This window comes from Paramormyrops kingsleyae, chromosome 15 (genome assembly GCF_048594095.1).
Source record: "Paramormyrops kingsleyae isolate MSU_618 chromosome 15, PKINGS_0.4, whole genome shotgun sequence".
Lineage (NCBI taxonomy): Eukaryota > Metazoa > Chordata > Actinopteri > Osteoglossiformes > Mormyridae > Paramormyrops > Paramormyrops kingsleyae.
Window position 1 is genome coordinate 10,755,613 of NC_132811.1, and position 16,198 is coordinate 10,771,810.

The 16,198-nt window shown below is 41.5% G+C and overlaps 1 protein-coding gene across 12 annotated transcripts in view; it reads right to left on the bottom strand.

The window, feature by feature from the left end:
* LOC111849520 (uncharacterized) overlaps positions 1 to 16,168 on the bottom strand; it is a 115,674-nt gene extending 99,506 nt beyond the window's left edge. For 8 of the 12 annotated variants that reach the window (XR_011982669.1, XR_002839557.2, XR_002839558.2 and 5 more), the window contains exons 1-2: positions 15,399 to 15,933; positions 13,209 to 13,358 (exon numbers count right to left, since the gene is read on the bottom strand). Coding sequence is in view for 6 of the 12 variants with exons in the window: in XM_023822441.2 (XP_023678209.2) it covers positions 13,209 to 13,358; positions 15,399 to 15,596 (348 nt within the window). In the remaining 6 variants the exon portion in view is untranslated. The other 4 variants (XM_023822443.2, XM_023822442.2, XM_023822445.2 and 1 more) reach the window with 4 other exon arrangements.
* Positions 16,169 to 16,198: the final 30 nt, after the last annotated feature.

A 16,198-nucleotide genomic window follows, 5' to 3' on the forward strand; every position in this document is an offset into this window, starting at 1 on the left:
GATAATTCCAGAGACATTTCGGCAGTCCTAAGACAAAACAGCTTCCCTAATAGGCATGACAAGCTTCTGGACACTTAGAGCTGAGATGAGATTTTCAATTAGCCGCTTAGCGATTTTGGCTAGGCAGGTGTGAAACACAGAGGCATGTGTCTGAATATATTAAAAATATATATTGTTCCTTAAGGATTCGGAGGAGGAGGTGATGTGGATCCTTTGTTTGCTAGCTGGCTATCCCCAGCGATGACTTTTTTTGTTTTGGATGATCTACACATCGAATGAAAAACACAGGCGTGATCACATACAGGCCTGCCCGCGGTGTCCCAGCAAAAAGCCAGCCTCTCATCTCAGGTGCACAAACAAAGAAAAGGCAAGGCCAGCAATTTACAGACGTCAGTATAAATATGGCATTAAAAGGAGGAGCAAATTATGTATCTCACCAAATCGGCTCACTGGCGTCTGCCGTGTCATTTTTTATTTTTTTTTTAATGTCTCGATACCACAGCAGAATTCTGCATTGACAGCAGTTTTTCTCCATTAAGAGGCATGTGACATTTGTGAAGGGGAAAAAAAAAAATATCACGGGGACAAAGGCATCTTTGTACGGACTTCCTGCCGTCGACGCCGATCCGGTCACGCGCTACAAAGGTGATTTCCTGTGAAGGGCGGCTCACCGCAGAGGAGGGTCCACTGGGCTGGGCTCTCCCGAAGCCCCTCGCCGGGGGAAGCAGGCCGCTAACAGGCAAACGGCCTCCAGGGGGCGGTGGTGGGGGTTGGGAAAGCTTGCACAAATTGCTGTTCCGAGGCGCTGACACCCAGGGGGTGCCCATTTACCCTATCACTTCAGACGCACGCGCCAGATGCCACCCCCCCCCCCAACTTCATCACACCGCTGTCCCGGCCGTGCCGCTTTGGATGGCGCCTAGCTAGCCTGACATACAATTACAGATTGATCGTCTCATGCATATGTTACCGAGAATATTAGAGAGTTAGAGAGTAATTGCAACCAGAAAAGTCTTAAAATTCAAGGACACATGATACTCAGTTTCTGGCTATTTCTCTTAACCCTAAATATTAATCCCATGCTTAATGCGTGGAATATTACTATTAGTGCAAAATAGCCTTAATATTTCAAAGCGACAAATACATTTAATGTCCTTCTTTATATTTGCTGGCGGAAAATTGCGGTAGGCAATCTTAATACATATGCGAGCAGGTATCATGTTTAAATGATATTGCTGTATTTTTTCATGTTATAAGTTAATATATAGGCCTCATTTCACAACAGTCATCTGTTTTGTAGTATAAAATGAAGCCCATGCACTAAAATAAAATTAGAACACTTTATAAATTACATTATGTCAGGTTGACAAATGGTAGGACCTGTTACATTTAGCAACTAAGTATCTTAATGATCATTCAGCATTCATACGGTCGGAAGGGAAGTCAGCCCCTTGCTTTGCTGGCTACAAAACAGCCTCTCGATTTTTCATACTGTCATTCTGCTCTATTAGCAAAGCCTAACACAATTACTTATGAATATGCAGTAATAACATGCAAATGGTCCCCACCCCCATTGCCCCCAGGCAGCGGTCCCTCCCGTTCTAAACCCAATTCTTTCTACATCATTACAGCAGCTTGGCATCATTCATCAGAATTGTATTTATAAAAAAAAAAAAAAAAAAAAAAGATCACATGACCAGGCCTTATTGCGTCGGCTTAGCGACCGTAACCGCCGGCGCCCATCAAGCGCCTGGCGACGACAGCGATGTTAACCACACCGTCCCGGAGCCCCGCCACCACGCCGCTTGTACGCGTCTCCCCAGGGTGATGTTAGACACTACATTTGCGCCCGCCAGAACAATTAACCCCTCTGTTAATTAGCGGGGAAAAATGTCAGGCGCACAGATGGTACGAGCTGGCACTCAGCCATCCCGCCAACTGCCCCCCCCACACACCCGCCCACGGCCGACAGATGCTCAGCCACACCCCCGCCGCGCCAGCAGATGTCAAAACTTTGCGCCGGAGGACTTCAGAGGCGGGGCGGGTGGGTGGGCACGTGCGTGTGTGGGGGTGGGCTCTCTCGCGCTAACAGGCAGTGCTGAGCATTTTCCACCCGTGGCTTCTGAGCACTGAAGAAAGGCAGCATGTTATGACACGTGTGGTGCACGGGGCCCCGAGGACAGACTGCAATCCACGCCATATCACCCATAAACCTCGCTGGTATCACACACATCGATGCATTAGGTTCTGTCCATAGAGGCACTAATCAATGGCCCCACAGCTTTTTTCCACAGATTTTTATCATCATTATTCATAATTACCATTTTTACACATTATCATGCATTATTTCTTTTTTACTACAAATGATATTGTTTATATTTTGTGTCCATGCAGGCATGTTTTATTTTTTTCTTATAAAAGATCTTGATATATACTGTATGTAGCATTAATTAAAATATTAATTAATCTACCTGAATTGGTACTGAGCTTTCATCATTTCTGTTGGGAGGCCCACTAAAGAACCTGCCCAATATTACAAAAAAAAAAAACCACTTTAGGTCATCACTGTTAAACCATTTTAAAAGCGCTATGCTGATTTGATATCATATTACAGCTTTGTTCTGCATGCGAGTGCGACAGACCGCCGCAGAGGATGAGGCGACGGCCGTGGGATTTCCTAAATCACTAGTGACGGCAGGTCCGGGTCGCCACCCGCACTCCCTGGTCACCGTGTAGTATATCGATTTGTTTGCTGCACTAATAGGAGGGTGGCTCGCGCAAAGCAAGGGCCCTGAAACAAGTCAATACAGGAAAATCGGATGGTTTAAGCCAGAATGTGAGCTCTGCCGGAAAAGTAAGTGTGATGGGGGGGGGGCATTGGGGGGGGGGGGGATTTCAGGTGAGAGATCTGTACTGATGTTATTAAGTCTATATATAATTACAGCTCACACTGATTCATACTTATACTATGTATCATACTAATTTAATTATTATATGCATATATAGGTATAGATATTTCATTATATAGATTTTATTTTATATAGAGATATATTTATATAATTTTAGAAATAACTACATAACACGTGTTAGTTAAAAAGCACAACGAACAATGAAATATTGAGGAAAAAAAGATCTTGTTTACTGAAAAGGATATATTTTACATCCAATAAAACTGTATTACGAACAAAACAAAAAAAAAATCCAAAAAGCAGCGACATTAATAAAAAGGGGCTGACTTATTCTGACTGATTCCGCTTGTATTAAAATATATAAATAAACATATGTGTAAACAAAGCAATCACACACAAGAAAATAGATGAAAGACTGCAAACTTTGTCACCAACCACAGTGATAGCACCCCCGGGGGTAATTTCAGTCTGCTCCTCTTATAGCCCACCCCCGTGGCACGTTGCTGACTAAGTTTTTATATTTTCATCATTAAATTTCTCCCCAATGTCTTTAAGTGGAGTTTGTCTGAACAAACTCCAGGGCCAGCTGTGAAAAAATAACTACAGGACAAGTCAAAAAATAAATTAAAAAATAATAATGATAATAATAATATATAAAATGTGCATAATGTGGCTTATTTTGCCGATACCTGTGAGGAGATCGGCCGCATGTGGCAGCACATATCACTTTGAACGTACACCCCCCCCCCCCAGAGGATCGCTCCTGTGCCCCGGGCGAGTTAAGAAATGCCTCGGCATCTCTCATTAGCCCCATGGGGGGGTGGGGGTGGGGGGGCAGATCTAAAGACAGGAAAACTTTTCCCAGACTGAGTCAAGCATGGCCACGCAGATGAATGAAGATACTGACTGAAATGGGCTTCCTCACTGATCTTCTGGATACATATTCACTGGAATGACGAGATTCCCAGAACAGCTACTGGGAAGATGGGATGAAAACTGGACCCGGCAGAACCAAAATATTCATGTGCTGTGATGCTGAGACATCAGTACAGGAGGGGGGGGGGGAAACTGACTTCCACTCCCCTCCACACCCCCCCCCCCGATGTGAAGCTCTACCACTTACGGCTGTTCATGGGGACCTGAAAGCTCTGAGATCTCCCCCTGAGAAGTGGTGCTTAAGTTGGCTGCTGGAACCTGTGGCAAAGAGAGATCAGAGCTCGGTGCACTGCTGTCATGCAGAATGCGGCGGCCCGGCTGGACCCCGCAGTGCCAGCGGGCTCATTACCGCATGCGGGATGGAGCAGAGCCGAAGTTACGGCGCATTACAGCTGGGTGACAAATCAACACATAGCAAAACACGCATGCGTCAGCTATGCAAAGGCTGCTCTGTCGGCACTGCAGTCATTAAAATACAGGACGTGACTAATATTCTTGAAGTATTCTAAAGCAGCAGATAAAGTACTTATTTGTTTCACATGTATACAGTTCTCCACAAAACCACATTACACATAAATGATGTTATATGTCACACGCTTACCGTCCACAGACATTGTCAAACCTGACGATACCGTTCTTTTCCAAGAACAACCTATCGGGGTTTGAGACGCCTGACATTTTTTATTAAATACTCATATATAAATACTCATATAACTGGGACCTGCAGTAACCATTTTCCTTGTTCACCAACCTTTGGCTATCCCTGCAACCTCTGGGGTTGCAAGGTCAGGTCCCAAAAACACGAGCTACTCCCCGCCAGTGGATAACAAAGATGCAGAGAGAGGCTGGGGAAGGGCCTGTCCCGGGGCACCTCGGCATGGGGGGGGGGGGGGGGCGGCAAGGGGGGTCGGCACTGTGCAGCAGCAGGAAATACACAAGGCCTGGGATCAATGTTTCATACTGACACTGGAAGTCAGGCTGGAAGCATCAGCCCAACTGGAAACAAGTGATGGTCCAGTGGGGAAGAATTACAAAATTAAAAAGAAAAACAAAGATAGCAGCGGCCAGGAAGCCCGGGATCACAGGCCAAGAAACAGAGGCGTTAAAGGAGAGAAATTAAATACTGTCCGGCGTCGGATGATGCTGTCGGCGGATGTTGAAAACAGGGGGCAGAATGGATAAAAATTTTTAAAAAGGGTTTATGGTCGATATAAAAGGTCGGCAGCACTTGTTCTCTTCTTTGGCATCACCTTTGGAAAGTTTTTCGTCCCGAGGACGTGAACGGCCTGTGCAGGTGATATACGGTGAGAGGAAAGTTTTTTGTCCCGAGGAAGTGAACGGCCTGTGCAAGTGATATACGGTGAGAGGTGCAGTTGAAGCAAATGGCGATAGGGGTCACTCAGGGAAAAGGAAATCAATGTGGATGTTAATTACTCACAGGTCAAGTCACAGTGGTATCAAGACTATTTTTCTTCATGACCTGTTTCGGGTGCCCTTTCAGCCGAGTGCGTTCCCCCCCCCCCCCCCCCCGCCACCCCTACCACCTCCTCCCACTCCGTCTCTCCTTGTCAACCCCCTCCCCCCTGCCACCCGCATCTGCTCAGCTCCCTGCGTTTTCTTTGTCGTCCTAACAACCTCCCCCCCCCCAGCCATTCTAGCCTGAAATGCCCAGCGCTCCCAGGACATGCTGCTCGACCCGAAAAGGAACCGGACGTTTCCCTGCCTCACCCCTCCCTGCCAGAAGCGGGCTTCCCGTTGAGGTTGTTCTTTCACCTGCACCGATGCTCGACATTCCTTTTCTCAGAATTAAAAATAGGGACTGATGTCATGTCACAGGCATTTCGTTTAGGACGCACGCTGACAATTCTCCCGCTCATTTTTCCCCGAGAAAATAATCAAAGAAACAAATTCTAATAAAATGCATCTGTGAGAAATACAAGGTAATATTTAATATTTTAAATGCATCTCAAAAAATAATTCAACAGGACAACAGGACAGTTTGTTTTGTTCTTTTGCATTGTTATACAACAGGAAACTGATGACATTCGATATTCCACAATTTCTTCATTTAGCTACTTTAACATCAGCATCCAGTTTTTAGATTTCCGTTTGCATTGGGTATATGAAAAGAAAAGCAGCCCAGCACCCAAGTTCAAGGGCCTAAACACCACCAAGCACCTACTGCACTGAAGCACCATGCCCTATATGCCTATTGTAAATAAAATGGAAAAAACGCCAAGCTGATGCGTGTGCGTGAGATTCTGCTGAATGTGCATAAAGCCAATTAAGAGGGACAGCCCAGCTGTAGGAAAGCTGCCCGTTCAGCCCGGAGAGTTACTATTATTACTGTTCGGAGGAGCTGGGGGCAGCTTCCACAGGCAAGTGCATTGAAGGAAATTAGAGTGAAAAACAAACAAATAAATAAATAACAGGATTTTGGGCTGAACCATTGCACAGCTGATTAAGAGACTAAATGCGAGTGTGGTTTCCTGCCAGGGAAGGTGGCACAGAAGAAAATCTTTAAAAAACAGCAACGGGGAAAAACAACGACTGAAAATTAATTCAATACATCATCCCCTCTGAAACCCAATCTAAACCTTAATATAAGCTAATTATGCTTATCGGAGTCTGTTTGTGCTGTGTTCACTGTTCTCACTAATTATGGCGAGAAAAACAGTGCCGTTTAAAATCTACTTATCAAAGGCATTTGTTAGTTTCTGCTTTCACTTCTTGGAAAACATAACCAACGTACTAAGGACAGAAAAGCATAACGAGAGAATTAACTAAGCACAGGTGTATGAAATATTTACTGAAATGTTCACATTAATTTTGGAATTGACTCACCATGATTTTCAGCCTACACATTATGTTACAGCGTAATCAGATTGTAATCCACAAATACTGTTTATTTTTTTATCTGAACGTATGTTCTTTTCTACTTCTTTCAAGGTTTCCAGGTCTTTTCCGGTTATAACAGAATTCACCAAACTAGGATTCACTCTGGAGCTGAAAAAATTCTATTATGCATTAATTATACACACAGAAACGGGAAAATTAAAATTTTAAAAAGATCAAATCAATTTATGCAACACTAAACATTATTCATGAACAAAGATAATACTTAGGTAGCAGCACAAATTATACTGTATTCATCGCAATTAACTCTAAGTTTTTAATTATGGCCATATAAAAAGTTATGGTGATTATTATAACTTTTATTAACTTTGCATATGACAGTGGTTGTTATAATACTGCATTAAATCATTTAAATAAATCCAATGAAAGAAAAAAATAATAAATAATACAAATAAGAAAACATTAGTTGATTAACTAAGTATAGGAAACCAGGGTTGTAACTCACTAGCAGGTCTGAGAATGTCCTGAATAAGGTTCCATTTATGACCGGTCAATGCGGCTTTCAGGGTTTATGGAAACACACGCAATTTATGGTAATGAGCTTTTTGAAGGTTATGACCATGCTAAACTAATTTGTTAGAGGAATGTCTAAAGCCAGCCCCGAACACTACTCCATCATCTGAGCTCAAGATGGGGGGGTAAAAAAGGAAACGAAAACCATAACGGTAATGGTCAAGTGGCCCACAAAAAAAGCAATAGCCCCCCCGCCCTCATCACTTGGCCCACAAAGAAGCGATAGGCCACCCACCCACATCACTTTCCATAATTGTTGTTTTGTGGATCACTATGAATAAAATATCAAACAATAATGTGGAGGATACACCCCCGCTTCAGAATTCCCCGCTTCAGAATTCCCCTCTAAATTCCACTCTCCAGCCAGGTCTGGCCCTTGATCTAGACCTCCACATACACTCTGGATTTCACTCATCAACCGATTACAGACCCTTTAGTTATCTGACTGACTACCAGCTGATGGACTAGAAACCAAATGCAGACTAGCTGGAGTGTGGCCAAACATGGCAAGGAAATAAGATGCGGCATTTGGAACATTAAATAAAATTAAAGTAACGGTTTTGGACAGGTAGGTTGTGAAGAAAAGGATTGTAAATGTTTGGTGTGAAATTCAGAATATGGCTGAAACCAGGCAGTGGATTTAGAAAAAATTAAAAATTTGTATTTTCAATGAGAATACAAATGTGAAAATGTAAAATAAGATGGATGGAGACTGTTTAACAGTGTTGGGAAAGTTACTCACAAACGAAATCCATTACAGATAGAGGTGGAAAGTTCAGATCCGGAAAGTATACAGTAAATCCAGACTTAGGTTTCGTTTCAACCAACTAGTTGAGTATGAAGAGTCACAGAGTATTGAATTGGTTGGTTGAAACAAAACCTCGGTCTGGATTTGTACTTTCTGGACCTGAACAATCCACCTCTGTTTTTAATGGATTACTTTTGTGAGTAACTTCCCCAACACTGCTGCGTAAGCATACAGTCAGGTTACCTTTATTTTGTTATATATGTCCTAAGAAATTCCAGATTGAGTTCATTTTAGAAGTATAACGCACTGATTGTTTCTGCGGCTTATTAACAAGATGCTAACAAGCAGAGCATCAAAAACCTCCGAACATCATGCACCTCACATGGAAAATCACTGGACCCGAACCACCACCACGACCACCTCGCTGCGTCTGCAGCATTCCGAATATAGTGTTAGGTCTGTCAAAGACCTTTTATTTTAACGCATGTAAATACTGAACGTTTCTACAATAGAAAACACCAGGACATCTAAACTGTTCGCTGAAACAGTGCCATCGCAAGCATTTCAAGTCAAAATCCACTTGGTGGGGGTCTTTCTACACCCCCTGGGTTTTTCAGAATGCCTTATATTCCCAATAACCTTTCCCTTTAAAAGTTTTTAAGTTATAAAAAAGGTCTAATTGAGATTGCATATGAAAAGCACCTTCATGGGCTTTTTGAGAATTTAGCAGATGCTCTTATCCAGAGCGGCTTCCATTTTTCTAAATTCAGGGACAGTCCCCCTAGAGCAAGTTGGGATTAAGGGTCTTGCTCAGGAACCCAGTGATTGCAGTGTCAAGAGGTGGAACTTGAACCTGCGATCTCTTGGTCCAGAAGCAAGCATCCTAACCACTAGACTACCAACACCCCTCCAGTTAGGAATCCAGCCCTGTTCATCCAGGTCGGAGTGAGAAGGCAGTAGGCGTTATTTTACCATGCACAAATCCCCTCATTCTCTCACAATATCAGTGCTGAAAGAATAAAATACCACGCACACTAAAAAGCCCCCCATGCCCCATCCTGCTAATGCACTCTCTTCCTAATGATAAACAAAAAAAGGTTCTCATCATTTGGGATCAATATTGTCAAAGCCATCACTCGCAATATAATTAACGCGCTGCTGATTCAATTAAACGTGTATAAAGTGACTTTTATACAGCCTACTGAAAATGCAGTCTCACCGCACCAGCGATCTGCAGTCCTCACCAAACCCCTAATTAATTACAATTAATTAGACTGTTAATTCAATTCTGACCATAATTTGACCTATCCTGACATTTAGCAATTATTTTGAGATATTGGGAGTACTGGAGAAGGAAAAAAAAACTTAAAATAATATAGTTCCAAAAGTAATTGCAATAAATAAAATATTTAACCATTAGATTACTTAATAGATCACAAGCTCTTAAATAATTAAGTAACTGATTAATCCTATTTAAATTTGCAATACTGGGTGAGGTGCAGAAATGTACCAAAGTTAGTGCATTTCAAAGTTTATATAGCATTATTGCTATGGAATCAGTAATTTTTATTATGAGAAACATCTAGATCAGGGTTATTCAACTCACGGTCCTCGAGGTCCGAGCACTGCTGGTTTTCCAGCTTTCCTTTACCTGTCAGTCAGGTGTGAAGCCTCTGACCAATCAGAATCAATAACTATTAAACAACTACCTGGGAGAACTGAAAACAAGGCCTCGATTTGGAATCGAGGTCCAGAGTTGAAGAACCCTGATCTAGATCATTACTCTTAAGCAGCTACTGTATGCATCATGAATTAAGTTGCTCAGAACAAAAGCTAGAGCACGGTGGGAGGCTGCACCCTCGTTTATAGCTGTGTCCGCTTTGCAAGGCACCACTCTGATGCCAGCACACTGATCCCAGCACACTGATCCCAGTATGCCACCATCTGCTGTCCAGGCCTGATATATTAACATGGGTTTACAGGGGCACACAACTACATATGTAAGTTTGCCCTTATTGCTGACCTTACAATGCACTTAGTATCTTGTACTTGAATAATGCTGTCTCTGCTACTACAAGCAATTTATTCTAACTAACGACCGTCGGCCGTTCATAAATCAGCGTTAGATCCCCTTTTTTCCACTGAGCTGGTGACTTCTTGCCAAACGCAGATAGAGACCACATTCGGAATCCTAACCTTGTATTGACACCTGTATTGATTTTAATTACTCTAATTAGTTCATTATTTCAAAAATCAAACAACGCATTTATTACAGGGCTCCCAATAGTGACATATGATTAGGGAGTTAATACGGTAATGAAGCAGATCAATTATCACTCAGAACGAAGTAATTATCTCTGTCCCACACACACGGTTCACGTCCCGGTCCCCGAAGTCACCACGACCCAATAGAACATGGTCACAGACAGGCTTGTCATTTCCCATAGTTCTAGCTTAAAGGCTCTAGCAAAGCTTTTTTTGTTCAATCACAGCAGCTCAGCTTCCAAAGTAAACCTTACTCAACACCACAACTGTAGCACTGATGTCACCCATGGTCCTCAACACCACATCATGCTCCCTCATGCTGGGGACAGCTTTCCGCAGCCTGTCCATGGATGATAATTACTCGAGGTCACATTTATCTGTTTACTTTGATATGTCATGGCCAGGCCACACCCCTACATCACATCACCACCTATCCGAGCCACATAGACTGATCCTTAGCAACAGCGTCCTGCGTTTCTCAGCTGCCACCGAGGACAGCGTATGGTTTGAGAGACCTTGATAATCGCCCCTGTGGTCATCCTGGATAACGGTACCTTCTGACCTTTCATGTCAACTGCAAATCACTTTGCAGAAATTATGGTTATACAGTACCAGTCAAAATTTTGGACACACCTACCCATGCAAATGTTTATTTGTAGAATTCTCTACATTTTAGAATAATTGTAAAGACATCAAAACTATAAAAAGGTTACTGGGTCAAATCTCATGGTCAAAAATGTGATCCCACCACTGGGTCCTTGAGCAATTAGGCTAGATGGCTAGATAAATAAAAGATTCTGCTCCTCAATCTACAAACACAAGTTCATATGAAACCAGGTAAACCTGAATATTCAAAGACAATTCTGATCTAAAATGAATATCAGTTGTTTAGTATTTTATCCATTAAGACACAGCTCATAATTCCACATTATAGATGTTTGAACAACAGGATTTTTTACTGAAACAATTAAGGTTCAGGGTATAACATCAGAACCTTCCCAGAAGATGACAATGTTTTGATTTTCAGTTCCCATCCAGGCACAGAATAAAGGTCTGTTTTTTGTTTTATGGTTAAAAATAATTACAACTTTTTTGTTTCTTTAAGAGAGTTGACTCCACTAGATCTCCACATAAGACAATATTGCCCTTCATATCCAAGTTCTCAACACCATCAACTATGTAAAAATTGTCCTTTAGAAAACACATCTGGTGGCCCAGATGCATAAGAACTGTATACGGTGTTTAAGGTTTAAGTCTGTATCCCGGTTTTTGTTTGTTCCAGGTGTGCTCTTTAAAAGTGCGTTCGAGCAAAACAACCTGTTCACTACAGCAGCTTACTACTGTACAATAGCACTACTGGCCCCACATTGAGATGAAACCCAGGAAAGTACAATTCTTGCATGCTTTTTTGTTATGCTTAAAACCCTAAATCAGAGCAAACTGGATTGTGCAGGACAGGCCATAGAGAACGCTCAAGAAGGTATATTGCACTGGGTCTATCTAAACCAGGAAACCAGCAATGCACGGAAGAGGTAAGAGGACTCTCCCTTACAGCATGTGCGTAAATGCAAACCACAGTAAACCAACACTAGGTGTTGCCTTTCAAAATAACGCATTTGAAAATACTGATGTTTAAATAAAAAAATTACGACATTCTATTAGTGTCTCATATTACCAACTGCAGTGTGTTCTTTGTAGTTTCAAGAGGCACCAAAGTAGCTTTTAATCCACTGAATCGGATTCATTTACAATTATAGTCATTATAATAATGTTTACCAGCCAGGGGACAATGTGATATGCTTCAGAAGCAGTCAACCACTGCTGCCGACTCCAATCTACTCTAGCTACCAAAGAGAGATGTAAACAAACTGCTTCACTGATGAATAACTCAAAATAGAGTGCACTAACCAATAAACTCTGCGGTAATATAATAACGGCCTCATTTATCTTAAGCTCTAAAACTTAGTTTTCGTTGAGCCCTATGTAGGCTGTCATTCATTTCTATATTGTTAATGGAAATACAAGGATTTTTTTGACGATTTAGCAATGACCAAATGCTGACTATAAGCAGAAATTTTCGATATGCACTAATATTTTATGCATTTAGAAAACCATTTTATTTACACACTGAACATTTACCACTCAGGGGTAAATAATTTAACTTGAGTAATAAATTATTAAACAGCTATCAGCACAAAGAAACAAATCATACAGTACTTCTACGTTAGAGGTTGCATTTGCAGGACACAGGTTGGACAGTGCCTCAAGATAATATGGCACATCAAAAACATTTTTTGTTTAGTTTTGTTACTGATATGGCAGCGATATTGCTCTCAGAAAAATATCACCTATCCAATCATGTCACAAATATTTAAACAGAAACATCTACAACTGAAGACACAGGCAAGCACCTTAAATACATTCATCGTAAAATTGCTTTGAAAATTCTAAAATCCTAAAAAATAAACATATCTGTATGAGTGGTATACTGAAAGATGACATAAGTAAATATCTGACCATATGTAAAGACTTATGCTTAAAAATCTCGATAGTAATTTTCTCTTCAATATTTTCCCCCACCAGAAAATATACAGTTTATTATGAGCATGCATATTTGCCTTCCTGCAGTCTAAATGCCTTAAAATTAGATTATATTTCTTTAAATCTACTGAAAATATCTTTGCATGGCACTGATTGATAATGCTTCCCTTGTCTTTAGACCAGCATGGTTATCTCCCATCATGTGTGTTTAATCTAGAGCAAAGACTTTAAATATGCTTTATATTACTTCCATTCCAGACTTCCATAAACAAAACAGTAGTGTGATGGGTGCTTCCTCCCGTTACTACTCCTAAGAGCAAAGAGAATGACATAAACCAACCAAAATGTAAAAGATGGAACAGGAATTTAAAAAGGCTTACCGTAATCGCCTGATCAGAACTGCCAATTTTCGCCTGCAGCACGGCCAACTTGTCATTGGCTTCGGTCTCAAGGTCTTCCACTGTCCAAACCAAAATCTGGTTTTGGTCACAAAGATCATTCACGTAGGATCGCAAAATCTGCACTTTCTTCTGAAAAAAAGAAATAATTAAGTGTGAGACACTAACATGGGCATAAATCAAAACCAGCTAATACAACCCCCCAATAATCATGTTTCCCCCATAATGAGTGGAGACCTCAACCCCCCCAATGTTCCAGCCAAAGTTACGCCCTTTGACACTAACGTCGACATGCGTAATCTTGCAGACAAATCGTATTTACGTTTAGCTGCTTAGCTGACAGAACATTTTTATTGTTTGTTTTATCCATTTTTACAGTCAGATGTTTCACCTGAGCAATTCCTGTTAAGTACCGTGCTCAAGGGTACTAGACCAGGGCCTTGCTTACACTTGAACTAGCAACCTTGAGGTTACAAGTTCATAACCACTACACTACATGCTTGCTCCTGCCCTATTATTACCCTTAAAGGAATAATTGTGCTCGGTTAGTAAATAAGTGTCTTAAGCAATACACGGTGGGTGAGTTCTCTCACCTATTTCCACCAATGCAACATTGGAGATATGGTCACGACATGGCACTCTGCTACAGGACATGGCTCAAGAGGGGCGACATCCCTTGCACCTACTCCCTATTCTGTTTGGTTGACATCCTTGCAGGCTGCATGGTAAATGGCCCACTTCACTACACCAAGGATGTGGCACGCGTGGAAAAAAAAACGGTGTTAGGCTTTCACCACCCTAGTCCTGAAAAATCAGTCATTTACTTGACTTATGGCTGTGCGCCAATATGACATTTTGTGTACCTGTTATCTCTGCATTTCCATGAACACTTTGAATGGGCCATAGACCATTATTATTCCCAGTCTGTCATTGTTTTTTAAAACAATGACAATAAAGATCTATTGTATTTTATTATTTGAAAATGACAGCCAGACTAGTATAGATAGATAGATAGATAGATAGATAGATAGATAGATAGATAGATAACCATTAAATATTCAGTATTGTCAGATGTGTTCGTGGAGGTCTGAATTGTAAAGGAAATTATCGTAGACCACTGGATGTCCCTTAATTTAATTGCTACAAAATCACCTTGTACACATGGCTGCACATCAGGTAGAATTGTAAATATCAACCGCCTCTCATATGGGTGAATCACCCAGGCATTACTTCGTAAACTTCATTACAGTGGTTTTGATGTATAGGCTGGGATTTCAGCATGTAACTGAATAATTTCACATGACAATTTAAATGATTTGGAGCCTTTTAAACGTGAATCTAGAGGAAGATACTTTGATCCACGCCACAGGATGGGAGCCTAATGCAATTTGCCATCTGATAAAAGTATGCTGCTTCTATGGATCTACCTTGTGATGTACTGTTAGGGCGCGTAGTTGGAGCTACTCATGGCATTTGTGTAGTCGTAATGAATATTTGTGACTAAATGTAAGCACTGCACCTACCATATTGTTGTAAACCCATACCCTCTCCAAAAAAAAAAAAGATTACCCATGTCTACTGGCGAATTTGTGTCAATAAAAGTAAATGAATTGTGCTGCTTTCCAGCGTAATCTGAAGAGTTTTGTACCCAGAGTGGTATGTATATTTCTACATGCTGCAAAGCCGTAACTGTAATATATGTTGGGAGCTCACAATACCACCCCCCCACCCCCCCAAATATATATTATAATTACGGCCTTTGTAACCACCCCCCCCCCCCCCAAGTGTTGACTCCACGGCTACGGTTAGGTTATGCCGGCCTCCTTCTCCTGCAATTTCTACAGGATTGTAACTGGGGCACATAAAATAACTTCTTTCGTAACATCTGGAAGATTTTTTATTAATTTTGTGAGGGGTAAATATACTTAAAGTGCTTCATCAGTCCGCTGAATGTCACCTTTAATCGCACTTTGATTCTGGGGTCACAGAAAAAATACATAGATTCCCCCACTAATAAGGATACAGCAAAAGCTTCGGACATGGGCGCAGTTTTGATTTCCTCTGCACAACGGAACACCTCTCTGGTCGGATCGGAGAGTAATACTTTTGAAAGCCGCTGGCTTCTTGCAAGGCGTGCGGAGACTGGACGGACAACGAAGGAGGCTCTCTTACCCGCAGCACCTCTTCGCGATCGCCGGATCTCCGCTCCAGCGACTCCAAGCGCTCCAGCTGTTCCTCGTATAGAGTTTTGAATCGGTGCAGCAGGACTTGCACGTTTGTAGTTGCGGGTCTGTGGACGACCGTGCACGCTTCAGCACCACTCACCTCTGCCGATCTCTTCTCAAAAGTTAATACATGATTTTTATCCATGTTGCCCTTTGATTCCGTAACATATGTTATATATATGTTAGTTTTAGTCTCATTCTCTATTTCAAAAGAACATTTTAAACGATTCCCGAATACGATTAATTAACGTGGTTATGTAATTAGTCAAAAGGCTTCATTCTGTTAAATAATATATTGAGCAGTTGATATGTATCCTATAATATTAATAAACAACTTGTGCACTGTAACAACTAATAACTGTATTTTCTTTTCTGATTTTCATGTAAACTTGTTCTTATTCAGTATACATTTAGTTTTCAAACTATAACAAAAATGTATTTATTGTATTGCTCATTAAGTGTCAGACATAATTTTAACTGCACTACCTACCTAATTCAAACAGACAGTTTACAGTTGTTCAATCTAGTTTGCTTCTCTCTGCAGCCCGCCCACCGCCAAATCCCATTGGTTCTCACGCCACTAAAACTCTGACTTTCTGCGGCGATTGGTTTAAACGACCGTACCGAACGAGTGCTATGGTGATTTTAATAAACAATCTGAGAGATTTTGGCGCTGAGATTTTCGTTTTTGCCTCCCTGAACAGAATAACCTGGCCGGCAAAAGGCGATTGGTCCCAATTGGTCACG